A 26760-nucleotide genomic window follows, 5' to 3' on the forward strand; every position below is an offset into this window, starting at 1 on the left:
CCAGCTCCCGCCTTGGCCAGCCCAGAAAGGGGCTCCCACAGTGCAGTGGTGGGCTGAAGGGCTCCTGAAGTGTTGCCAAAGTGGGAGCCCAGGCAGAGGAGGTGCCGAGAGCAAGCGAGGGCTGTGAGGACTGCCAGCACACTGTCACCTCTCAGTGGGAACACTTATGATCTAGCAAATCTACATCTCCCTTACCAAACTTCAGTATACAGTAGAGTATCATTAACTTGTAGTCACCATACTGTACATTAGATCCTCAGAACTTTATCATCTTATAACTGAAATTTGGGCCCTTTGAGCAACATCTCTCCATCTATCTTATCCCTTGACAAGGAGCAACCACCATTCTACTCTCTGCTTCTGTGAGTTTGATATTTTTAGATTCCATCTGTAACTGAAGTCATATAATATTGGTCTTTCTGTGTCTGGCTTATTTCACTTAGCATAATGTCTTCCAGCTTCATCCATGTTGTCATGAAGGGCAGGATTTCCTTCTTTTTTATGACTGAATAATATTCTATTATGTATATCTATAAATATAAATATATATACCACCTTTTTTGTATCCATTCCTCCATCAACAGATGCTTAGGTTATTTCTATATCTTGGTCATTATGAATAATTCTGCAGCGAATGTAGGAGTGCAAATATCTCTTTGAGATACTATGCTGATTTCATTACCTTTGGTTACACACCCAGAAGTTGGATTGCTGTGGTAGTTCCATTTTTTATATTTGAAGATCCTCTGTACTATTCTTCATAGTAGCTGGGCCAATTTACATTTCCACCAAAAGTGTATAAAGGTTCTCTTTTCTCCATATCCTCACTAACAATTGTTATCTTTTTTTTTTTTTTTTAAATAATGGCCATCCTAACAGGTATGAGGTAATATTTCATGGTTTTGGTTTGTATTTCTCTAATGATTAATGATGTTGAGCACCTTTTCATATACTTGCTGGCTATATTTATGACTTCTTTGGGAAAATATCTATTCAGGTCCTTTGGCCATTTTTAAATTGGATTATTTGGTGTTTTGCTGTTGAGTTATATGAATTCTTTAAATATTTTGGATATTAATCCCTCATGAGATATATAGTTTGGAAATATTGTCTTCCATTTTCTAAGTTGCATTTTCATTTTGTTGACTATTTCCTTTGCTGTGCAGAGCTTTTTAGTTTGATGTAGTCCCACATGTTTATTTTTGCTTTTATTGCCTGTGCTTGTGTCAAAAAATCATGGCCAAAATGAGTGTAAAGGAGTTTTTCCCTTAAGTTTTCTTCTAGGAGTTTTGTGATTTCAGGTCTTAAATTTAAGTCTTTAAATATTTCACGTTAATGTTTGTTATGGTATAAGATAAGGGTCCGGTTTCATTCTCTTGCATGTGGAGATCCAGTTTTTCCGGCACCATTTATTGGAGAGACTGTCCTCTCCCCATTGTGTATTCTCCTCGGCGCCCTTATCAAAGAGAGATCTAGTAGTTTCTAAGCAGCATCATGAAGCTGTATCTTTACTGATTTCATGTTACAACAAAATTTTTTTAAGCACAAACCCAGGGGTGTGACATACCCTGAAACTGGTGATTTGAAAAACAGTACTGTTGCTTCCTTCCTTCCTTCCCTCCCTCCCTCCCTCCCTCCCTCCCTCCCTCCCTCCCTCCTTTCTTTCTTTCTTTCTTTCTTTCTTTCTTTCTTTCTTTCTTTCTTTCTTTCTTTCCTTCTTTCCTTCTTTCCTTCTTTCCTTCTTTCCTTCTTTCCTTCTTTCTTTCTTTCTTTCTTTCTTTCTTTCTTTCTTTCTTTCTTTCTTTCTTTCTTTCTTTTTTTTCTTTCCCTCTCTGGCCCAGGCTACAATCTACTCGGCTTGCTGCTGCCCACTCCGTGGACTGCCTGGGACTGCCGGCGCGCACCACCGCTGCCTGCCTTTTCTCCTTTGGATGCAGGCACGCGTTCGCCATCTTGGCCACGCTGGTCGCCAGCTCCTGACGCCGAGTGCTCTGCCCGCCTCAGCCTCCCGAGGTACTGGGACTACAGACGGAGTCTCGCTCACCCAGTGCTCGGTGTTGCCCGGGCTGGAGTGCAGTGGCGTGGTCTGGCCTCGCGGCAGCCTCTACCCCCCGGCCGCCTGCCTTGGCCTGCCAGGGTGCTGGGATTGCAGCCCCTGCCCGGCCGCCGCCCCATCTGGAAGGTGGGGAGCGCCTCTGCCCGGCCGCCCCGTCTGGGAGGTGAGGAGCACCTCTGCCTGGCCGCCCCGTCTAGGAAGTGAGGAGCACCTCTGCCCGGCCACCCTCCGTCTGGGAAGTGAGGAGCGCCTCTGCCCGGCCACCCACCGTCTGGGAAGTGAGGAGCGCCTCTGCCCGGCCACCCACTGTCTGGGAAGTGAGGAGCGCCTCTGCCCGGCCACCCCGTCTGGGAAGTGAGGAGCACCTCTGCCCGGCCGCCCCGTCTGGGAAGTGAGGAGCGCCTCTGCCCGGCCACCCACCGTCTGGGAAGTGAGGAGCGCCTCTGCCCGGCCACCCACCGTCTGGGAAGTGAGGAGCGCCTCTGCCCGGCCTCCCATCGTCTGGGAGGTGAGGAGCGTCTCTGCCTGGCCGCCCCGTCCGGGAAGAAGTGAGGAGCGCCTCTGCCCGGCCGCCCTGTCCGGGAAGAAGTGAGGAGCGCCTCTGCCCGGCCACCCACCGTCTGGGAAGTGAGGAGCGCCTCTGCCCGGCCACCCATCGTCTGGGAAGTGAGGAGTGCCTCTGCCCGGCCTCCCATCGTCTGGGAGGTGAGGAGCGTCTCTGCCTGGCCGCCCCGTCCGGGAAGAAGTGAGGAGCGCCTCTGCCCGGCTGCCCCATCTGGGAAGTGAGGAGCGCCTCTGCCCGGCCGCCCCGTCTGGGAAGTGAGGAGCGCCTCTGCCCGGCCGCCCCGTCTGGGAAGTGAGCAGCGCCTCTGCCCGGCCACCCCGTCCGGGAAGAAGTGAGGAGCGCCTCTGCCCGGCCGCCCCGTCCGGGAAGAAGTGAGGAGCGCCTCTGCCTGGCCGCCCCGTCCGGGAAGAAGTGAGGAGCGCCTCTGCCCGGCCGCCCCGTCTGGGAAGTGAGGAGCGCCTCTGCCCGGCCGCCCCGTCCGGGAAGAAATGAGGAGTGCCTCTGCCCGGCCGCCCCGTCCGGGAAGAAGTGAGGAGCGCCTCTGCCCGGCCGCCCCGTCTGGGAAGTGAGGAGCGCCTCTGCCCGGCCGCCCCGTCCGGGAAGAAATGAGGAGCGCCTCTGCCCGGGCGCCCCATCCGGGAAGAAGTGAGGAGTGCCTCTGCCCGGGCGCCCCATCCGGGAAGAAGTGAGGAGTGCCTCTGCCCGGCCGCCCCATCCGGGAAGAAGTGAGGAGCGCCTCTGCCCGGCCACCCATCGTCTGGGAAGTGAGGAGTGCCTCTGCCCGGCCACCCACCGTCTGGGAAGTGAGGAGCGCCTCTGCCCGGCCGCCCCGTCTGGGAAGTGAGGAGCGCCTCTGCCCGGCCACCCACCGTCTGGGAAGTGAGGAGCGCCTCTGCCCGGCCACCCACCGTCTGGGAAGTGAGGAGCGCCTCTGCCCGGCCACCCACCGTCTGGGAAGTGAGGAGCGCCTCTGCCCGGCCGCCCCGTCTGGGAAGTGAGGAGCGCCTCTGCCTGGCCACCCTGTCTGGGAAGTGAGGAGCGCCTCTGCCCGGCCGCCCCGTCTGGGAAGTGAGGAGCGCCTCTGCCCAGCCACCCATCGTCTGGGAAGTGAGGAGCGCCTCTGCCTGGCCTCCCATCGTCTGGGAGGTGAGGAGCGCCTCTGCCCGGCCGCCCCGTCTGGGAGGAAGTGAGGAGCGCCTCTGCCCGGCCGCCCCGTCCGGGAAGAAGTGAGGAGCGCCTCTGCCCGGCCGCCCCGTCCGGGAAGAAGTGAGGAGCGCCTCTGCCCGGCCGCCCCGTCCGGGAAGAAGTGAGGATCGCCTCTGCCCGGCCGCCCCATCTGGGAAGTGAGGAGCGCCTCTGCCCGGCCGCCCCATCCGGGAAGAAGTGAGGAGCGCCTCTGCCCGGCCACCCATCGTCTGGGAAGTGAGGAGCACCTCTGCCCGGCCACCCATCGTCTGGGAAGTGAGGAGCACCTCTGCCCAGCCACCCACCGTCTGGGAAGTGAGGAGCGCCTCTGCCCGGCCGCCCCGTCCGGGAAGAAGTGAGGAGCGCCTCTGCCCGGCCGCCCGGTCCGGGAAGGAGTGAGGAGCGCCTCTGCCCGGCCGCCCCGTCGGGAAGAAGTGAGGAGCGCCTCTGCCCGGCCGCCCCGTCCAGGAAGAAGTGAGGAGCGCCTCTGCCCGGCCGCCCCGTCTGGGAGGTGAGGAGCGCCTCTGCCCGGCCACCCATCGTCTGGGAGGTGAGGAGCGCCTCTGCCCGGCCACCCATCGTCTGGGAGGTGAGGAGCGCCTCTGCCCGGCCACCCATCGTCTGGAAAGTGAGGAGCGCCTCTGCCCGGCTGCCCCATCTGGGAAGTGAGGAGTGCCTCTGCCCGGCCACCCATCGTCTGGGAGGTGAGGAGCGCCTCTGTCCGCCCACCCATCGTCTGGGAAGAAATGAGGAGCGTCTCTGCCTGGCCGCCCCGTCTGGGAAGTGAGGAGCCCCTCTGCCCAGCCGCCCCGTGTCTGGGTAGAAGTGAGGAGCTCCTCTGCCTGGCCGCTCCGTCTGGGAGGTCTACCACGGAGGCCAGAAGCAATGTGGGGGCTGGAGGTGGTGGCTCACGCCTGTGGTCCCGGCACTCTGGGGGGCGAGGCGGGTTGATCACTTCGGGCTAGGAGTTCGAGACCAGTCTGGCCAACTTGGCGAAACATGAAGAATACAACAGACAAACAAACCAACCAACCAACTCAATGACAACAAAACAGGTCTACCCTGGAGTCATACTCTAATTTTTTCTATTTTCCTCCCTTTCTGATCCTTTATCCCACTTTCTTTTTCTTCCTCTTCCTTCTCCCTCTTCTTTGTCAAATAGAGGATTGAGTTATTATCACTGATCCATATAAAGTCCCTCTCTCATTTATTTTAACTCCCACCCCCATTTCTATTCCCCGACTTCCCATGTGCAACCTTCCTAATATGTTTGATATGCATCTTTTTGTTTGTATGTATTTTTAGAAAATGTTTATTGTTTTTGTATGCAAAAAAAATTAATAAAAAAAAAAAGACTACAATGAAATTCACTAAATGAGATGCAAATGGAATGAAAATGGTTAAAACATTTTGAATAAATTAAAGTTGCAAAAAAAAAAAAAAAGATAAACAGTACTGTTAGAGAAAGGGATCTATGGAGATCATTGTTAGTAGTAGTAATTGGGGCATTGGATCAGGATACCCCAGTTATCCTGATCCAATACCTTAATTATATAATTAAGTTTTTAAGTGTAGAAGTGGATATAATGATCACCATTTCATAACAGTGATTTTTATGAATTAAAATTAATATTTTATTAATTATGATGAATTAAAATTAATATTTTAATTTTATGAATTAAAATATTAATATGTTAAAGTACCATCTCATTTGGTGCTAGTAGAAAACGAAATGCATAAAAACTATTGCTAAAAGTCACTAAACCTCTCTTACAGCCTAATTAGCAAGTTAATGTGTTTTCCTTTGGCTGTTCCCTAATTTTTTATTCAATTTATCTTTTCCTGAAAACCTGCTAATTTCATGCACTTTAGCCCTACGGAAGAGGACGTTGCTTAGCAGCTGCCTAAATAACTTATAGACCTAGGTATCTAGTAAAGGCTTGGAGGATTTACTTATTTTAAATTTATATATTTGTGTATTAACCATCAAATCCAAGAGGAAGTTGTTTCACTTTGGTATTTCTTCGAATTTCTGCATTTTTATGATTAATTCTTTTTTTTTTTAATTTTAAATGGAGTCTTGCTGTGTTGCCCAGGTTGGAGTGCAGTAGCTCGATCTCGGCTCACTGCAACCTCTGCCACTCGGTTTCAAGTGATTCTCCTGCCTCAGCCTCCCAAGTAGCTGGGACTACAGGTGCACCTACCATGCCTGGCAAATTTTTGTGTTTTTAGTAGAGATGGGGTTTCACCATCTTGGCCAGGCTGATCTCGAACTCCTGACCTCAAATGATCCACCCACCTCGGCATCCCACAGTGCTGGGATTACAGGGGTGAGCCACTGTGCCTGGCCTGCATTTTTATAATTAATTTGTACACGAGTTGTTTGTAGCAAAAAAAAAAAAGAAAGAAAAACAGTATATTTAACGGGAACTTCTTTTTTCTGCCTTCAACCTCTTAGTAGCATTGCTGTATTTGTCATTTAGTTTAGTTAATCTTTTCTAACAGAATACCCTATCAATGATATTTGCTGAGTTAAGAAATGTTTTCTGGGCTGGGTGTGGTGGCTCATGCCTGTAATCCCAGCACCTTTGGAGGCCGAGGCGGGCAGATCATGAGTTCAGGAGATCGGCACCATCCTGGCTAATATGGTGAAACCCCGTCTCTCCTAAAAAGACAAAAAATTAGCCGGGCATGGTGGCAAGCGCCTGTAGTCCCAGCTACTTGGGAGGCTGAGGCAGGAGAATGGTGTGAACCCGGGAGGTGGAGCTTACAGTGAGCCAAGATCGTGCCACTGCACTCCAGTCTGGGTGACAGAGCGAGACTCTGTCTTAAAAAAAAAAAAAAAAAGAAATGTTTTCTGGCCAGGCACGGTGGCTCACACCTGTAATCCCAGCACTTTAGGAGGCCAAGGCAGGCAGATCACGAGGTCAAGAGTTCGAGACCAGCCTGGCCAACATGGTGAAACCCTGTCTCTACTAAGAATACAAAAATTAGCTGGGATTGGTGGTGTGTGCCTATAATCCCAGCTACTCGGGAGGCTGAAGCAGGAGAATTGCTTGAACCCAGGAGGTGGAGTTTGCAGTGAGCCAAGATCGTGCCACTGCACTCCAGCCTTGGCAACAGAGCAAGACTCTGTCACAGAAAAAAAAAAAAGTTTTCTAATTCACTGGATACAGAATTCTATAATATTTCTTTTTAATGGTAAGCTAATTATTTTAGAGGAAATATATTAAGGTTTTAGGAGAAGGAATTTAGAAATTAAATTGAAGTCATTGCTATTACTTATATGTGATGGTTTTACTTTTGGTTGTTTGACGCAGAAGTATCTCAGAAGCGTCATCTGAGCTAAGGGTTTTCTAAGGTTTGAGGGTATGAGTGGTGCTGTCATTTTGCAATGTCGTGTCATACTTAATTTAGCCTTGGTGTGTTTACTTGTCTGAGGTTAAGTCTCCCCACTATGATATAAAGCTGTATTATTATCCAAATCTCAGACCTATTTTCTTCACTCTTATATTAGTTCATTCTCATGCTGCTAATAAAGACATACCAGCGACTGGTTAATTTATAAAGGAAAGATGTTTAATTGACTCACAGTTCAGCATGGCTGGGGAGGCCTCAGGAAACTTACAATTATTGCAGAAGGGGAAGCAAACATGTTCTTCTTCACATGGTGGCAGGAAGGAGAAGAATGCGAGCAAAATGGGGAAAAGCCCCTTCTAAAACCATCAGATCTCATGAGAATTCACTCACTATCATGAGAACAGCATGGGGGAACCACCCCCATGATCTGATCACCTCCCATGAGGTCCCTCCCCCAACACATGGGAATTACAATTTTGATTACAATTCAATATGAGACTTTGGGTGGGGACACAGCCAAACCATATCAACTGTGTTTCTGTTCAACTGCCCTGAAGTAAAAACAAAATACCAGCAAATTTGCTTACTGCGCCCTTTGCATTCTGTGGTGTTGAGACATTAAAGACCATTTGCATCAGGCTAGTGTGGTGGCTCACTCCCGTAATCTCAGCATTTTGGGAAGCCTGGGGAGAGGATCACCAGAGCTCAAGGGTTTGAGACTAGCCCGGACAACATTGCCAAACCCTGTCTCTACAAAACATACAAAAATTAGCTGGATGTGGTGGCACACACCTGTGGTCCCAGCTACTTGGGAGGCTAAGGTGGGAGGAAGCCTGGGAAGTTTGAGGCTGCAGTAAGCCAAGAGATCACACCACTGCACTCCATCCTGGGTGACAGAGTGAGACCCCGTCTCAAAAAAATTAAATAAATAAATAAAAGAAGACCACTTGCCACTTGCACAAAAATATTAGCAGTAAAAAGAACACATAGTTGGGCATGATGGCACACGCCTGTAATCCCAGCTACTTGGGAGGCTGAGGCAGGGGATTATTTGAACCTAGGAGGTGGAGGTTGCAGTGAGCCGAGATGGTGCCACTGCATTCCAGCGTGGGTGACAGAACAAGACTCCCTCTCAAAAAAGAACACAGGCAACTTATATTAATAGTGTTAAGCGAGTCTACATTAAAGAGAAACTGTGCTTTTAAAGAGTTACTTTTGTCTCAGAATGAAGCTCCTTTACAAAATGGCTGCTTTAGAATTCTATCTTGCAGAGAGGCTTTGGGCAAATTTATAGCATATTTCTTTCACAGGCAAGAACTCCTAAGATATCATTTTGTGTAATGATTAATTATCATCTATACATATCAGAGATTTTTTTGTTTTAATGGAGTATCTTCAGTAAGACATTACCCTATCATAAAATAAAGTGTATTTAAAGCAGTATTGCCAGGCACAGTAACTTGTGCCTGTGGTCCCACCCACTCGGGAGGCTGCGTGAGAAGATTGCTTAGCCCAGGAATTCAAGTCTGGCCTGGGCAACATAGCTAGAACCTGTAACTTTTTTAAAAAGGCAATATTAGATTATTAGTAGCTATAGTAACTATAAATAATAGAACATTTCATCTACAATTGACTAATATAGAGCTGATTTATAAACTGCAATCTGTAAGACTATATGTATCATGTTCACATCTCAACTGTGTTCATATCTCATCTGTATTGTCAACCACTCTACAAAGAGAACAATGTAGGATAACTAGAGTGAAGTTTAAAGATTCATACTTAGTAAGTAATCCGATACAAAGACAATATCTGCCAAATAGTTTAGGACAAAAATAATTTTTAAGAGATATGTATGTTTGAGAGAGAGTGAAAGAGAGGAGGGGAAAGGGAGGGAGGGAGGGAGGGAGGAAGAGAGAGAGAAAGAGAGAGAGAGAGATGCCAGCCTGCCAATATTCAAAGAGTAAACTTCAACCATAACATTTATTTTTTCTCCTTCTCTCATCTTTCCCTCTATATCTATCTACAGAAATATAAAAACATATTTTAGATTTAACATAAAAAATAAACTGTCATTCAAATGAATGAAATTAGAATGTTCTGGGCATTGCCACTGCCACCACTATGACAGCTGTTTTAAAATTATGAAAATCTTTTTATTATTTTATTTTAGACCATTAAGCAATTTACTATTGCTCTTAAAGCATACATAAAGCCAATTTTTAACATCATGGAAGCCATCACTGACAAGAATGTCGCCTCAATTCACATGGTATTTTCTATTATAGCAGTCTGTTAATGTGTATTGCATTCATCAGTAACTTGAGGAGGAATTGATAAATTGCCTTCAGTCTTCTTTCTCTTCATATTTGCGAATGCCTTATATAATAAATCCTACTACAGGCCAGGCATGGTGGCTCACACCTGTAATCCCAGCACTTTGGGAAGCTGAGGTGGGTGAATGGCTTGAGTTTATGAGTTCGAGACCAGCCTGGGCAACATGGTGAAACCCCTTCTCTACCAAAAATATAAAAAATTAGCCAGGCTTGGTAGTGCATGCCTGTAGTTCCAGCTACTTGGGAGACTAAGGGAGAAGGATTATCTGAGCCTGGAAGGTCGAGGCCACAGTGAGCTGTGATCGTGCCACTGCACTCCACCCTGGACAATAGTGAGACCCTGTCTCAAAAAATATATATATTTTTTTTAATTTAAAAATTAGCTGGGAGTGGTGGCACTTGTAGTCCCAATTACTGTGGAGGCTGAGGTGGGAGGATCACTTGAGCCCAGGAGGTTGAGGCTGCAGTGAGCTGTAAATGCATCACTGCAATCCAGCCTGGGCAACAGAAAGAAACCCTGTCTCAAAAATGATAGATAGCCGGCCACGGTGGCTCACGCCTGTAATCCCAGCATGTTGGGAGGCTGAAGCGGCCGGATCACGAGGTCAGGAGTTTGAGATCAGCCTGGCCAACATGGTGAAACCTTGTCTTTACTAAAAATACACAAATTAGCTGGGTGTGGTGGTGTGCGCCTATAGTCCCAGCTGCTTGGGAAGCTGAGGCAAGAGAAATGCTTGAACCCAGGAGGTGGAGGTTGCAGTGGGCCAAGATCACGCCAAAAAAAAAAAAAAAAAAAAAAGATGGATAGATACTGTTGGATGCAATATAAGTTTTCAGCCCATATTTTCATTATATAAGGATACAACATTAAGAGCAAAATACTAAGATAAGAGAAATATAGAGTCTACCATTAGAAATTTTAAAACTTCTATTTCAGGATTTCCAAATGGGCTATTCAAAAGTGAATTGAATCTCCTGTCTTTTCTCTTGCTTTCATTTGTGACAAACCTGATGTAGGTGGGAAAAAACCTGAGCCTTTGTAATCACGTTTGGGTTTAATCATAACTCTCATTTAGTAGTAGTGTGACTTATTTATTTATTTGAGACAGAGTCTTGCTCTGTCGCCCAGGCTGGAGTGCAGTGACATGATCTCAGCTCACTGCAACCTCCACCTCCTGAGTTCAAGCAATTCTCCTCCCTTAGCCTCCCAAGTAGCTGGGATTACAGGTGCATGCCACCAGGCTGACTAATTTTTATATTTTTAGTAGAGATGGGGTTTCACCATGTTGTCCAGGCTGGTCTCAAACTCCTGATCTCAGGTGATCCTCCCATCTCGGCCTCCCAAAGTGCTGGGATTACAGGCATGAGCCACTGAGCCCAGCCAAAGTAGTGTGACTTTAAATTGCTTAAACTCTTTTTTTTTTTGATGGAGTCTTGCTCCGTCGCCCAGGCTGGAGTGCAGTGGCATGATCTCAGCTCACTGCAGCCTCCGCCACCTGGGGTTAAGCCTCAGCCTTCCGAGTAGCTAGGATTGTAGGCACCCACCACCATGACCAGCTAATTTTTTTTGTATTTTTAGTAGAGATGAGTTTTCACCATGTTGGCCAGGCTGGTCTCGAACTCCTGACCTCAGGCGATTCACCCACCTTGGCCTGCCAAAGTGCTGGGGTTACAGGCATGATTTCCACCACACTCAGCCTAAATTGCTTAAACTCTTAGAGTAAGTATCTCTTCTGTAAAATTGGGATAATAAAACCTGCTACAAAGTATTGTGTAAGAACTAAAAGAGATAATGAAATTTTGGCTCCTCCCTAGCACAGTAGGTTTTAAATATGTGTTATTTCTCTCCCCCTTCCCCATTTACCTCTGATGGAAACTTAGTTGACATCTTTGAAGTGAAGTGGTTTGTTGGTCAGTTCTTAGTTTCTGACTTAGCTGCTGCTCTAAACCATTGCACAGGGTATTTCTTTTGACTCTTAAGATAAAAATGAACTGTGGAAAACCTTATTATAATACAGTTATGAAGAAGGATTATTTATTTTCACATGATAGCCCATAGTAATGGTGTTTTGTTGATCAGGTTACAATAGATTAATATCATTATATAACAAATGCTCTTTTTTCCCTGTTCTTCTCATAGTTGCTCAATTTAATGAGAGGTAATTGATTAAATTCTGTTTGCACTGTAGTCAGGAAACTGGAGAGGGCAGCAAACTGTAGGAGATTGTGCCCCACCGCCCCACAGGCCTCCCTATCAAGACTTCACCTCCACTAACCTGTCTCAGTCATTTCTAACAGAAGGACTCGTGTAAATTACCAAATTACTCCCAAATAAATCAGCGTCCAGAAAGATGTAGTTGTTTATGGAAAATTGGTAGAGGATTGAAATTGTGTGACACTGTTATTCGTCTCTCCTGGACAAGGAAATACGAAAAAAAAAATGGAGGCATTGGTTGTGTTCTCGTATACTGAGAACCTCACTCCCTGCCCCATTTCTAAAGGTTACAATTCCCTCTTCTCTTTAGTTTTCATCAAATAATTTTGCCCCCGTACATCATTTTTATTAATATTGATAGTAACAACCAACATCAATCAAATGCTTTCCAGAGTCAGGTACCTCACTGCATTGTTACTATTTTCTCATTTTGTGGATGATGATATGGTTTGGCTCTGTGTCCCTGCCCAAATATCATCTCAAATTGTAATCCCCACATGTCCAGGGAGGGAGGTGAGTGGATCATGGGGTAGTGGATCATGGGAGGTGAGTGGAATAGCATCCACCATGCTGTTCTTGTGATCGTGAGTGAGTTCTCACAAGATCTGATGGTTTTATAAGCGTCTGGCATTTCCCCTGCTTTCCCTTCTCTCTCCTGCTGCCATGTGAAAAAGGTCCTTGCTTCCCCTTCACCTTCTGCCGTGACTGTAAGTTTCCCAAGGCCTCTCCACCCATGTAGAACTGTGAGTCAATTAAAACTCTTTCCTTTATAAATTACCCAGTCTTGGGGTTTTTCTTCATAGCAGTGTGAAAACAGACTAATACAGATGAGAAAACCAAGGACTGAGACAACTTATGTAATTTGCTCATGGTCACTGCTATAGACTGAATGTTGGTGTCCCCCCAAAATTCACATGTTGAAATATCCGAATGTGATGATATTAAGAGACGGGATCTTTGACTGGTGATTAGATCATGAGAGTTAAGTTCTCTTGAATGAGATTAGTGCCCTTATAAAAAAAACTCCAAGGAGACCCCTTCCTCATTCTACCATGTGAGGACACAGAGAGAAGACCTCTGCCTGTGACTAGAAAACACGCTCCCACCAGACACCAAATCTGCCAGCACCTTAATCTTCCACCCTCCAGAAATGTGATAAATAAATTTCTGTTGTGTATAAGTTATCCAGTCTATGGTATTTTATTCTAGTAGCAGCCCAAACAGACTAAGACAGTCACATAGCCAGTGAGTGGTACAGCCAAATATTAAACCAGGTTATTCTAAATTCTGGAGCCCACACTTCCTTTCTCTAACAGCATAAATGGAAGCTAGAAAAGCAGGAATTTAGTAATCTTCAATGACTGGCTTTGGCCTAATTTGTTGACCTGATATTTGCAAACTACCATAGGCTAATTTAAATCTGCCTTCGTAACTTCTACTGTGTCCAGTATCAGTTTACCACTATAGTCATTCTAAATTCATTTTTCCCTGTAAAAAATTATTTTACTTTGCCTATCTAAATTCAATCCACCTTTTCCATGAAGGCTTCCCCATCCGCAGAGGGACTTCATTCTATTACAGTCCTATATCACTAATTATTGTATTACATGACAGACATAGCTTTTTTTATAGTCTGTAACCTATGTATGTGTGTGAAGGAGACATCAGTGTTTGAGAAGCAGCAGTGTTTGGCACATGGCTAATTCTGGTATATGTTTGCCTACTTCCCTTATCCTTTAGCTTGCACACTAGAAACAGACACACCTGATACCTGTTTTTTTTATCCTAGCAGCTCTATTTCTAGCTGTAGGTATTGAGTCAAATCACAAAACTTCTCCACATATATATATATATATATATTTTTTTTTTTTTTTTTTTTTGAGACGGGGTCTCGCTCTGTCGCCCAGGCTGGAGTGCAGTGGTGCAATCTCGGCTCACTGCAAACTCCGCCTCCCGGGTTCTCACCATTCTCCTGCTTCAGCCTCTCCGAGTAGCTGGGACTACAGGCGCCCGCCACTACGACCGGCTAATTTTTTTGTATTTTTAGTAGAGACAGGGTTTCACCGTGGTCTCGATCTCCTGACCTCGTGATCCGCCCGCCTCGGCCTCCCAAGTGCTGGGATTACAAGCGTGAGCCACCGCGCCCGGCCACCTCTCCATATTTTAATTGTCTACAAAAAAGGAATAATTATGGTATCTAGTTTATTGATTTACAGTGAAGATGAAATGAGATTTTGTGTCTAGGACATAGTGAATACTTGTTAAATATTAGCTGCCATTATTATAACTTTTTTTTTTTTTGAGATGGAGTCTTGCTCTGTTGCCCAGGCTGGAGTGCAGTGGTGCGATCTTGGCTCACTGCAAGCTCCACCTCCCGGGTTCATGCCATTCTCCTGCCTCAGCCTCCCGAGTAGCTGGGACTACAGGCGCCTGCCACAACGCCCGGCTAATTTTTTTTATATTTTTAGTAGAGACGGGGTTTCACTGTGTTAGCCAGGATGGTCTCGATCTCCTGACCTCGTGATCCGCCCGCCTCGGCCTCCCAAAGTGCTGGGATTACAGGCATGAGCCACCACGCCCGGCCTACTATAACATTTTTAGTAAATATTCATTGTTATGGATTATTTGTATTACTAGATTACAAAACCTGTAACCCCCCTTATGCACATTATAAGCATTTAGTAAATTTTGAGTTTTTTTTGTTTGTTTTTTGTTTTGAAACAGAGTCTTGCTCTGTCGCCTAGGCTGGAGTGCAGTGGTGCCATCTCAGCTCACTGCAACCTCCGTCTCCCGGGTTCCAGTGATTCTTCTGCCTCAGGCTGCTGAGTAGCTGGGATTACAGGCATGTGCCACCACGCTCAGATAATTTTTGTACTTTTAGTAGGGACGGGGTTTTGCCATGTTGGCCAAGCTGGTCTCGAACTCCTGACAGCGTGATCTGCCTGCCTTGGCCTCCCAAAGTGCTGAGATTACAGGCGTGAGCCACCACGCCTGGCCTGAGTTGCTTTTTTAAAATAAATTAAGATTTAATTCACATACCATCAAACTTGTCAAGTTTTAACTGCAGGATTTAACCAAGTGCCCTGCTGCAAGCTGCCAGTATATAACGTAATGCAGGCATGTGAGGTCCCATTGGAAAGGGAGTTATCCAGGCTGGGAGAAAAACTTGAGAGAAATGGGCACTTGCATGAAATCCTATTGCTGTTCCCTAAACCTATCCTCTGATCTTATGAAAAAACGAATATCATGTGAAATGGTTTCATTTCATTTGATTGTTAGTGAAATATTTTACATAATTATTTGAATGCTTTAGAAATTAATGTATTGGCCGGGCGCGGTGGCTCACGCTTGTAATCCCAGCACTTTGGGAGGCCGAGGCGGGCGGATCACGAGGTCAGGAGATCGAGACCACGGTGAAACCCTGTCTCTACTAAAAATACAAAAAAAAATTAGCCGGGCGCCTGTAGTCCGAGCTACTCGGAGAGGCTGAGGCAGGAGAATGGCGTGAACCCGGAAGGCGGAGCTTGCAGTGAGCCGAGATTGCGCCACTGCACTCCAGCCTGGGCGACAGAGCGAGACTCCGTCTCAAAAAAAAAAAAAAAAAAAAGAAATTAATGTATCGTTATTTGTAATTAGAATTCAGTTGTGCACTCTGCTTAAAATGAGACAAAGTGAAGCATTACTCATGTTTTCAGGTAAGTATGAAACTCTATTTTGGGTGATAACAAATATCAGTGAATGCTTACAAGCACTTGAAACATTTACTTTTGGTTAGGTAAAATTTAACGTGAATGTGATGGCGGTGGATTTTAGTTTCAAATGAGGTAAAAAGCTGAATTGTTAAAGAGTTGCATCTATTCTTTCATAGTCTGGAATCTACCTCACCCTCATTCTTTGTGGTGAGTTGCAAATGAGGCAGCAAGATACCCAGCATACCTGTTAAGCAAGTATTTATGTCCCACTGGTTTTTCTTTTTTTAGTTTAATGCTAGTTTTTTTTTTTTTTCTTTTTTTGAACAATCTGTTTTCTGAGGTTTTGAATTTTCCTAGCAACTGCTAGGAGAGATAGGAAAGATAATGAGCTGAATGGCTGGTATTCAACACAAGAATAATGGTGTTCTTTATTTACTTTTGCATAATTTTAAAGAGAACAAGTTTACTTACCTTTTACTTGTTCTTTTCCCGTTGTAAAAACTCAGTAGGTGTTACTAGACTATTCTGAAATACAAATTCTGAAAAGCTTTCTTTTGATATTTCTATGGTTTCTCATTCATATTTTCTCTTTTGTTATCTCACTTAGAGCACATGGGTTTTGTAATGTACACTGCTAAGAGTAGATAGAAACCTGCTTGGAATATTGATTTTCTGTAATTAAGAATGTATTTATAGAATTTTATCTTTCTTATAGTTCTATTTTTTTTTTTTTTTTTTAAGAGACAGCGTCTTATTCTGTCACCCAGGCTGGAGTGTAGTGGCACAATTGCAGTTCACTGTAGCCTGAACCTCCTGGGTTCCCCACAAATAGCTGAGACTACAGGAACTTGCTACCATGCCTGGCTGATTTTTTAATTTTTTGTAAACATGTAGTCTCACTATGTTGCCTTTCATGCGCATCCGTGTGAAGAGACCACCAAACAGGCTTTGTGTGAGCAATAAAGCTTTTAATCACCTGGGTGCAGGCGGGCTGAGTCCGAAGGGAGTTAAGGGTGGGGCCGTTTTATAGGATTTGGGTAGGTAAAGGAAAATTACAGTCAAAGGGGGTTTGTTCTCTGGCGGGCAGGAGTGGGGGGTCGCAAGGTGCTCAGTGGGGGAGCTTTTTGAGCCAGGATGAGCCAGGAAAAGGACTTTCACAAGGTAATGTCATCACTTAAGGCAAGGACCGGCCATTTACACTTTTTTTTGTGGTGGAATGTCACCAGTTAAGGCAGGGCAGAGCCTTTTCACTTCTTTTGTGATTCTTCAGTTACTTCAGGCCATGTGGGCGTATACGTGCAAGTCACAGGGGATGCGATGGCTTGGCTTGGGCTCAGAGGCCTGACATTGCCCAGGCTGGTTTTATACTACTGGGCTCAAGCAGTCCTCCTCCCTCAGCCTCCCGGGATTATGGGTGTGAGCCACCACAACCAGCCTTTCTTATAGTTATTTATCTCACTGTGAACATTTTGTCATTTTGGAGATCCTTAACATTGAGTCATGTATTCTTTGTGAATGTTTGCATAGAGTTATTTAGGAACATCTGGAAGAATGTTCATGAAAGATTAGAGGAGGGCCAGTCATGCAGGAGGAACAGAGTTTCTCCAGGGCACTACCCATCTATATGGGGGTTGCAGAAGACCTTTCTGTCCTCTAAACCATATTTCTTTTTTTTTTTTCTTTGAGATGGAGTTTCACTCTGTTGCCCAGGCTGGAGTGCAGTGGTGCAATCTCGGCTCACTGTAACCTCTGCCTCCTGGGTTCAAGCGATTCTCCTGTCTCTGCCTCCAAAGTAGCTGGGACTACAGGCACACGCCACCATGCCTGGCTAATTTTTTTGTATTTTTATTAGTGACAGGGTTTCACCATGTTGGCCAGGCTGGTCTCCAACTCTTGACCTCGTGATCCACCTGCCTCGGCCTCCAAAAGTGCTGGGATTGCAGGCATGAGCCACCGTGCCTGGCCTAAGCCGTGTTTCTCTTGTAGTTGTTTTGTCTTTCTTTCCATCTGATCCTGATTTTATGGCTGACGTGATGAGAATATTCAACAAGTAGAATATGAGATATAGGAAAAAGGTCTTGACTGCTACTCTCCTGAGTTGAGATAATTTTTTTTTTTTTTTTCTGAGATGGAATCTCCCTCTGTCGCCTAGGCTAGCGTGCAGTGGCGCAATCTTGGCTCGCTGCAACCCCTGCCTCCCGGGTTCAAGCGATTCTGCTTCAGCCTCTCAAGTAGCTGGGTCTACAGGCGCGCACCACCACGCCTGGCTAATTTTTGTGTTTTTAGTAGAGATGGGGTTTCACCGTATTGGCCAGGCTGGTCTTGAACTCCTGACCTCGTGATCCACCCACCTGGGCCTCCTAAAGTGCTGGGATTACAAGTGTGAGCCACTGCGCCCGGTGAGGTGAGATAATTTTTATACTTGCTGCTTTGACTGATGAATAAAAAAATGCTACTCCCATAATGAAGCTGCTTTGCTGCATTGGAGAGAACACAACAATAGAAAAATAGCACATCTGATTCAAGCTTTTCTTGATTTTTGTTTTGGCTGTTTCTAAATTTGACACTTGAGAATAGATGGTTTATTTGACTCATAGTATCACCCAGGTATGCTTTTGTTAAAAAGAATGGTTCTAGAAGGATGACTGTTGGGACAAAATTAGCTACTAGTATGGAATACTCTTTCAGTGTAAAATCTCAGAAAAACATTTAAAAAATCATTGGAGATATTTTATTCGTAAACATTTTCTAATAAGATCCAGAAAGGGTTTATAAACCTATTTGATAGGTTCTATCTAATAAACCTATTTGATATCTTCTATCAAATAAACCTATTTCTATCTTCTATCAAATAAACCTATTTGATAGGAAGAAATAGGAATAGGACACATTGCTTTTGACTTTCTATACCCATGTGGAAACCAGGGATTTATTCTCTCCCTCTCAATTTACATGACCATGAGGAAACTGAAACCTAGCGAAGTTAAATGACTTGCCCGGGGACAGACAGCTAGCTAGTTCCTGCTTGAACTGGGGACCATCTATTTGGTTACCGGGAGTGTGGCTGGTTTCTGTTGCCTGTTTGATACTCTTCTCCTGGTAAGTTTTAGCGACAAATGGTATTGTCCACACCACAGCCCTTGATCTCAGGTAATTCTCCACACCACTACCTCCTGTTTTTTTTTTTTTTTTTTTTTTTCCAATGCAGTTGCGTGGTGTGAAGGCGATAACTGCAGAAACTCAGGTGTAAACAACTCAGGGAATCAATGGGTTGGGGGGATGGTAAAACAAGAGTTCGTAGACAGGACTGTGTACAATGGCTTCTGAAGTTTTGGAGGGTATTGGTGTAGCTGTTATTTCTGAGACTGGAGAAAATGACAGTAGAGTGACAGTTTCTCTAATCATCAGTTTTCGAAGGGTATGTTTTTCGTTGGAACCGCAAATATAGTAATTCCCCTTAATAAGGGGAAACGAAACCTTGAATTTTTCCTTCCCAGACTCTGAAAAGTAAAGTAAACTTTAAGGAACATTTTAAGGGTGACAAAAGGTGAAGATTGCAAATCAAACTTAGAGTGGCCTTGCTCAAGAAAATCTGTGCACTGCAGCTGCAACAGAGGACCACTTGGGTTTAGAAATGACGTGTTATTAATAATTCTAGTCACTGTGGCTAATTAGAACAATCTGTTGAAGGTAATAAATTATAGAAGCTTTTAAAAACATCTAAGAACCTGTATAGAATTCTAAAAGGACTGAATTATTTGAAGTTATTAGTTTTTGTGTATGTAAACTTAAACTATTTTTACAGCCTTTGATTATTTTTCTAAAAATGTTTTTGCATGCTTATATCCTGATGCCATAAACGTTTTATGAGTTTAATGTACAGCAACACCTCTAGGTGCTATTTAAAACTGTTTTTTCTGGTCCTTTTCTTTTGGGTTATAAGGGTTCTTTGTAACCAAGAAGATTACCTATGGTTACGCTGAATGCATTCTCCCAGGGTGCATAGGCGCTGCTCAACTGCGGTTATAACTCTTGTTTGCCCCTGAGTGGTTGCCAGCAGGGAGTAAGGCATTGTGGGAAGTACTTTCTTTACCTTCCACAACAGGTGTCTTTGTCAGTGCACCTTATTCAGATATCCATGCGTGGAAGCTCTGAGTCACTGTATAGCAAAGCAAAATATGAAAGCAAGAGGAATTGCTTTCACATTAGAAAATGTTGCGAGATAATCTGAAATCTTCTGGTGCTGGTGAATGCATGAAGAGGTTCACAGTATCTTTTAAAGTACTTCTGAAAAGATAAGGAGTTTTTAAAAGGTATGAACTGCCTGGACACCTTATAATGCCTTGTCTCTTGATTATCATTTAATTTTTACCTAGTTAGTCAGCGTTAGGATAAATGTGCAGGAAAAAAATGTTAATGAAAATAATGCTTAACAGACAAAGCAGCGCTGTAGAACAAAAATGAAGTAAAAATGCTTTACTGACTCCAACAAGGGTCAAACACAGTTTGAAGCTGTTTTAATCTTGCGGATTTATTTAAAATATTGCATTTTTTTGTTTAAATAAGCTTATTAGATTTGCTTGTTTCCTAGCAATAAGGTGCTTTTCCCTCCTTCCTTGTGCTTGCTCTGATAAGCTAGAATGCTATAGCAGTTGTAAAACTCTACTAATTACATTTAAATGGGACAAAGTGTTATATAAGTAATCATGTTAATGTAGATGAAAAAAATACTTTTGGAAAACATGGGAAAATAACACTATAGATCTCATTCTGAGTTTTGTTTTCTGAAAAGCAAACAAATTTAGATAACATAATCCTGCTATTGGTAATGAAGACTAAACATTTCAACCAGTAGCTTATTTCTTTTGATTTTAGACAAACATTGCCAAATTAATTTCTAGTTCTAACAAATAATATTTCTCATAGTAAATACTGCAGTGTCATGATCTAGAAAAAGCAGGGAAGATATTAGCTTAATTAGGAATATTGAAAAACAACTTCAGAGAAGCCTTATCTGTCTTCCCCTCATTTTTATTTGCTTAATCCTTTTTCCATGAAATTAGTATACATTATATTTCCTGATCAAGCAACTTTGTAATGGTGATTATGGGCAGCTTTCAAACTTTTCATCTGGAAATATGGCAGTTCATTTATGGTCTCCAGTTGTAATTTAAAAAGCACTACTGATGGTTAAGCTACCAACAGTTAATGGCTATCTACTGATTTGAATAATTAAAAGAAACCTCTAGCCTTAAAGATAAAAGATGAAGAGAACTTTTATCTATGGGAGCAAAACAACCAGTTTATAAATGAGACCCTTGTATTGCTTTCTGAATAACAACACAAAACTAAATTATGCTTAAAATACTTAATTTTTTTTAGTAGGAAAAGGGATAATGATTATTAATTGATACTGCTGTCCCTGTTTCATTTTTATGTTTTGGCATTTTTTTCTTTAACAGAAATACTCAGAGGGGAAAATTTTTTTTTCATACTTCAGGAGATCATTTGTAACTGTACTATGAATTCTTTAAATTCTGAGAAATTAAAATGGTTTTCATCTGTATATTTTCTAAGATTACAAAAAAATAAGCAGTAAGAACACTAAGAAAATTTACCTCTCCTCCAAGAACAATCTTCATGTAATAATACTGCAGTAAGAAGATGAGCTATTATGAAAATTTTTAATTACCAAGAACATAACACAAATCAGTTTTTTTTTTTTGTTGTTATTGCTACAGGATATTTCTAGTTAGGAAACTTTATTTCTTTTTTGAAGTTTAAAGGTTTCCAAAACTTGAATTTTCCAGCTTCTCTGTTATAAATGCAGAAGGTGTTTATAGTGTATACTTCCTGCATAGATAAGAAACCTCCTTTAGTTTCCTACTGGGGGTGAATTGCTAGCCAAGCCTGTGATAGCAGCCGCTTTTTTTTTTCTTTCTCTCTCTCTTTCTTTCTGGATTTTTGACACTCCACCCCCTCGAACTCAGGTGGGTGTGTACACTGGCACTGAGCTGCAGTAGGATTTTTCCTTGGATAGTCTGGTCTGGAGCTGGGACAGCAGCTGCTGCTGTGGAAAGGCCAGCTGGCAAGATGATGGAAGAAATCTCCATTATGGTAGCCTATGACGCCCATGTTTTCAGCCAGCTGCACGATGAAGACTTCCTCACTAGTCTGGTGGCCATCAGCAAGCCCAGGTCTATGGTAGGTGGTGCCTTGCACACTGCTCTGGGACTGTATTTTCTTTTCTAACATGATATCTATACTCCTGTAGCAACTGAGGCATAACTTGCTATTGGCTTTGTGTTATGTCTACAGGTTTTCAAAGATTTATTTACATAATTAAACACTCACATAACAGTAGCACACTTAAAATGTTAGGCTGATGCTTTCATATATAATGAGGTTGAGAGGAATTTTAGAGTGCCAAATATCACTTTGTCTTAAGTTTCTGCCTTGTAAATATGTATATAATTATCAGGTAGGGGCTAGTTATATTTACGTAGCATACAACTGAGGCTCATAGAAGTGTAACATTTCTACCAGTGAGTCATAACATCAACTGAGAATTGAGCTACCTAAAAATCAGGTAACTTTCAGGGTCGTAAATTATTACTAAGAAGAACTGTTAGGAAAATAACAGTACAATTTTAGTTTGGCTTTAATATTTGTAAAAAAATTTACCATTCTCTAAGGATCTTAGTGTGTGTGCATGTCCTGGCATAATCAAAAACGGAAGTTCTTGCAAGTGTTTATTGTTTCTTCTCTTAGATGTCATCATTATAATGGCTATTGAGTTTAAGATATCAACGATCTATACCTCTGAAACCAACTTTTTTGAGATGGAGTTTCGCTCCTATTGCCCAGGCTGGAGTGCAATGGCACGTTCTTGGCTCACCGCAACTGTTGCCTCCTGAGTTCAAGCGACTCTCCTGCCTCAGCCTCCCTAGTAGCTGGGATTACAGGCATGCGCCACCATGCCTGGCTAATTTTGTATTTTTAGTAGAGATGGGGTTTCTCCATGTTGGTCAGGCTGGTCTCAAACTGCTGACCTCAGGTGACCCGCCCGCCTCACCTCCCAAAGTGCTGGGATTACAGGCATGAGCCACTGCGCCCGGCCCCCAAAATCAACTTTTTAACTACAATTGTAGTAACTTCTTGTTTATTATATTTAATAGGACTCATCACAAACAACAGAATGAAAGAGTATATCATAACATTTAAACCTAACTAGTGTGAAGCCCTACTTCTCTATTTTAAGGCACAGGAACCTTAAAAACATGGCTATTTCTTGAAACAACAAATTACAAAAAATAAAAATAAAAAAATAAAGGAGAAAGCTGTAGATTGATTTTTAAAGACTTAAGGGTTCTATCAACCAGATGCAATAAATCAACCTTGTTTAAATGCTAATTTGAACAAAGTATAAAAAGATCTGTAAGATAATTGGGAAAAATTTGACCACTCATTAGGTATTTAATAATGATATTAAGAGAATTATGTAATTTTTTGTGCATTGATTTTTTTTTTTTTTTTTTTTTTTTGACACGGAGTCTCCCTCTCATTGCCCAAGCTGGAGTGCAGTGACGTGATTTCGGCTTACTGCAACCTCCACCTTCCCAGGTTCAAGTGATTCTTCTGCTTCAGCCTCCTGAGTAGCTGGGACTATAGGCACCTGCCAACACGCCCGGCTAATTTTTTTTTTTTTTAAAGATGGAGTCTCGCTCTGTTTCCCAGGCTGGAGTGCAGTGGCGCGATCTCAGCTCACTGCAACCGCTGCCTCCCGTGTTCAAGCGATTCTCCTGCTTCAGCCTCCCGAGTAGCTGGGACTACAGGTGCATACCACCATGCCCAGCTAATTTTTGTATTTTAGTAGAGACAGAGTTTCACCATGTTGGCCAGGATCGTCTCAAACTTCTGACCTCATGATCCACCCATCTTGGCCTCCCAAAGTGCTGGGATTACAGGTGTGAGCCACTGCACCCAGCTGATAATATGATTTTTTTTTAATGGTCATTTAGAGATATATATTGAATAGTTTTGGATGAAATGTCTGCAGAGATTCAAAATGAACCAGTAGATTATGTGTTTATAATTATTGAAACTGGGTGATAAGTATTAATACATAGTGATTCATTATATTCTCTCCACTTTTGTAGAGATGCAGTTTAAAAGAATCAGCTGGAAGACAAAAAAAAAGCAAAAAGATTTGCAAAAAGCAAAACAGATATAAAACTGTAATATACTCAATAAAACTGTAATATACTCAGCCAGGTGTGGTGGACCATGCCTGTAGTCCCAGCACTTTGGGAGGCTGAAGCGGGCAGATCACTTGAGGCCAGGAGTTCAAGACCAGCTTGGCCAACATGGTGAAACCCTATCTCTACTAAAGATACAAAAATTAGCCGGGCATGGTGATGTGTGCCTGTAGTCCCAGTTACTCAAAAGGATGAGGCAGAATTGTTTGAACCTGGGAGGCGGAGGTTGCAGTGAGCAGAGATCAAGCCACTGCACTCCAGCCTGGGTGGCAGAGCCATACTCTGTCTCCAAAAAAAAAAAAAAGTTCTTATGTTCTGCTAGTAGTGACTAGGCTTTTGTTTAGTTTATCACAGTAAACAATATTGGTCTAGGTAATTTCTTAGTTTGCTCATGTGTATATGATATGGAAGATGTAAGAAGTTATGCTTGGCTTCCTTATTTTTTTTCTTATCTGTAATTTATGTAAAGGGGTCTGTGATTTTCTTGCATCATCATTCATTTTTAAGGACTCAATAGGATATAATCATATTTTCCAAAGAGTGGATAGAGAGATTTCTGAATTCAATTTAGTGGGTCATAAACAATTAAAGCCTTTAAACAATTGAATAGAACAGAAAAATCCCCTTCATACGTAACATGTGGCAAGAGTAGGTATTGTTTAGTCAAATTTTCTTTCAGTTTTGTGTATGTAACAGCTTGCAATGTATATTTTACTACAGATTCCTATCAATAACCTAAGAAAGGCACAGGGTTACTTATGAATAAGAAAAAAATGCAGTATCCACACCTGAGAACCACTGTATTTAATGGGATTTTTACCATTCAAGAAATCAAAACACCTCCCATTATGCAACAAAGTCCAATTACAGAAAGATATTTAATTAAGCCTGTACTAAGAAAGTTTCTAAATACCCTTAATAATGAACCCAAACCTAAGGAGGATTTTTATAAGTTAGCAAGAGTGTGATTTGCTTCACAGTGCAGTTATCAGATTGAGAAGCAATTTTATCCTGTAGAAAATCTGAGAATTTCTTTCATTTGATTTAAAATGTCCATCTTGGCTGGGCGCAGTTGCTCACACCTGTAATCTCAGCACTCTGGGAGGCCGAGGTGGGCATATCAACTGAGGTCAGGAGTTTGAGACCAGCTTGACCAACATGGAGAAACCCCGTCTCTATTAAAAATACAAAATTAGCCCGGCATGGTGGCGCATGCCTATAATCCCAGATACTCAGGAGGCTGAGGCAAGAGAATCTCTTGGACCCGGGAGGCAGAGATAGCGGTGAGCTGAGATCGTGCCATTGTACTCCAGCCTGGACAACAAATGCGAAACTGCGTCTCAAAACAAAAAAACAAAATGTTTGATGAAAAAATGTTCATCTCAAAGCAAAAAATTCAATATGGAATTAAAAGCAAATGAGGCCAGGTATGGTGGCTCACACCTATAATCCCAGCACTTTGGGAGGCTGAGGTGGGTGGGTCACTTGAGGTCAGAAGTTCAAGACCAGCCTGGCCAACATAGTGAAATCCTGTCTCTACTAAAAATACAAAAATTAGCTGGGCATGGTGGCTAGCACCTGTAATCCTAGCTACTGGGGAGCCTTAAGCAGAAGAAGTGCTTCAACTCAGGAGGCAGAGGTTGCAGTGATCCCAAATTGTGCCACTGTACTCCATCCCAGGTGACAGAGTGAGACTCCATATTAAAAAAAAAAAAAAAAGAAGCAAATGATATATATTTTTATCTTGCACAATTTTAGAATAACTTTTCCAGATGAACCAAACCCAAATATTACCTCCAAAAGATGATTTTAAATTTCAAATCTGATAAAACTAAATATCTTCAGAAAGTTTTATAATACCCCAAGATCTGCATTATTTAAAAGTTTGATATATAAAACAATATTATGTGTTTCTATCAGAACTCCAAGGCTTTTCCATATTAGTCAACAAATTCTATTTAAAAATGAGCTACAGGGTTGGGAGTGGGAATTCCCTTTGGTGCAGCTAGGGTTGCATTGAGGCATAACACACACACAATCTACAAATGGAAGAGTGTTTCCTGGTAAACACATTTATATTAATTCATTCATTTTTTTTCTCCCTCCCAGTCTCTTATGTGCCTGCGTCCATACACATACACACACACAATTCCTATACTTATTGAGCCCCCTACTGGGGGCTTTAAAGTTACACAGTTCTCAGTTCAAGTTTTAGATTCGCTACTTACCAGTGAGCTAAGTAACTTCTCTAAGCTTTAGTTTTCTCGCCTGAAAACTGAGAGACATAATAGTACTACCTCACTGGGATACCCTGAGGTTATTTGAGAGCACTTGTAAAGTATTTAGCACAGTGAAAGCTGTAACTAATTGTCGCATTTTCTAATAAGGGAGGAGCCAAACAGACTATTTGGAGAAGGTCTAAAGGAAGAAGTGGGATGAATAGATAAGGCACTCTGGAGACACAGGAGGAGTGGGGAGGACAAAAGGAGACAATGAACTAGTTGGGTTACCCTGGAGAATTACTTTGCTTGATTAGAGATTCACTATCAGGATACCAGTCCTACAGGAAACTTGAAGCCTTCTGCCCTGAAGATGGTGCTGAAGATCCTAGGTGTGTGCTCAGAAGGGTGGGAAGGGAATGTAGAACCAATAGAAGGGAGTATATATAGGTCAAACCTTCTGATGAGTAGATGAGATCAATTACTGCAGCAGGAATCTTGCAGTAATGGACTGGCAGGGCCCACATTGACCAAGGAAAAAAATTGTAAAGGACATTAGAGCAATGCAAGTAAAAAGACATGACAAGTGTCTGGACTTAGACACTTGACAGTGGGAGTGTAAATAAAGAAATTAGTCTACACATGTTGGTTAGTTCTCACAAAGGGAATATACATGAATATTATTTAGGAAGAAGCAGCAATTGATGTTATGAGAAGAGTAAATGGTTGAGATAAGTTGAAAATTAAGCTTCCAGCCATACAAAAGTAGAGATTGTTATAGTGTCAAAAGTCTTTGGGAATGGGAAAGTTAGGTTATCAAGAGTAGAATGGAGGAGAAATGACCCATTCTGGCTTTACCATGTTCCACATCTAG

At 43.1% G+C, this 26760-nt stretch overlaps 1 protein-coding gene across 17 annotated transcripts in view; it reads left to right on the forward strand.

Annotated features, from left to right (window-relative positions):
• RABGAP1L (RAB GTPase activating protein 1 like) overlaps positions 1–26760 on the forward strand; it is an 865831-nt gene that overhangs the window by 725565 nt on the left and 113506 nt on the right. Inside the window, exons 1-2 of one of the 17 annotated variants that reach the window (XM_063627313.1) lie at positions 18223–18508; positions 21400–21613. The exons of 15 other annotated variants lie outside the window; for them this stretch is intronic. In XM_063627313.1, the coding sequence (XP_063483383.1) occupies positions 21503–21613 (111 nt within the window). In that variant the 5' untranslated portion in view covers positions 18223–18508; positions 21400–21502. Of the gene's footprint in view, positions 1–18222; positions 18509–21399; positions 21614–26760 lie in introns of those variants that run through there. One more of the 17 variants, XM_063627318.1, reaches the window with a different exon arrangement.

The sequence above is a fragment of the Symphalangus syndactylus genome, chromosome 12 (genome assembly GCF_028878055.3).
Source record: "Symphalangus syndactylus isolate Jambi chromosome 12, NHGRI_mSymSyn1-v2.1_pri, whole genome shotgun sequence".
Classification (NCBI taxonomy): Eukaryota; Metazoa; Chordata; class Mammalia; order Primates; family Hylobatidae; genus Symphalangus; species Symphalangus syndactylus.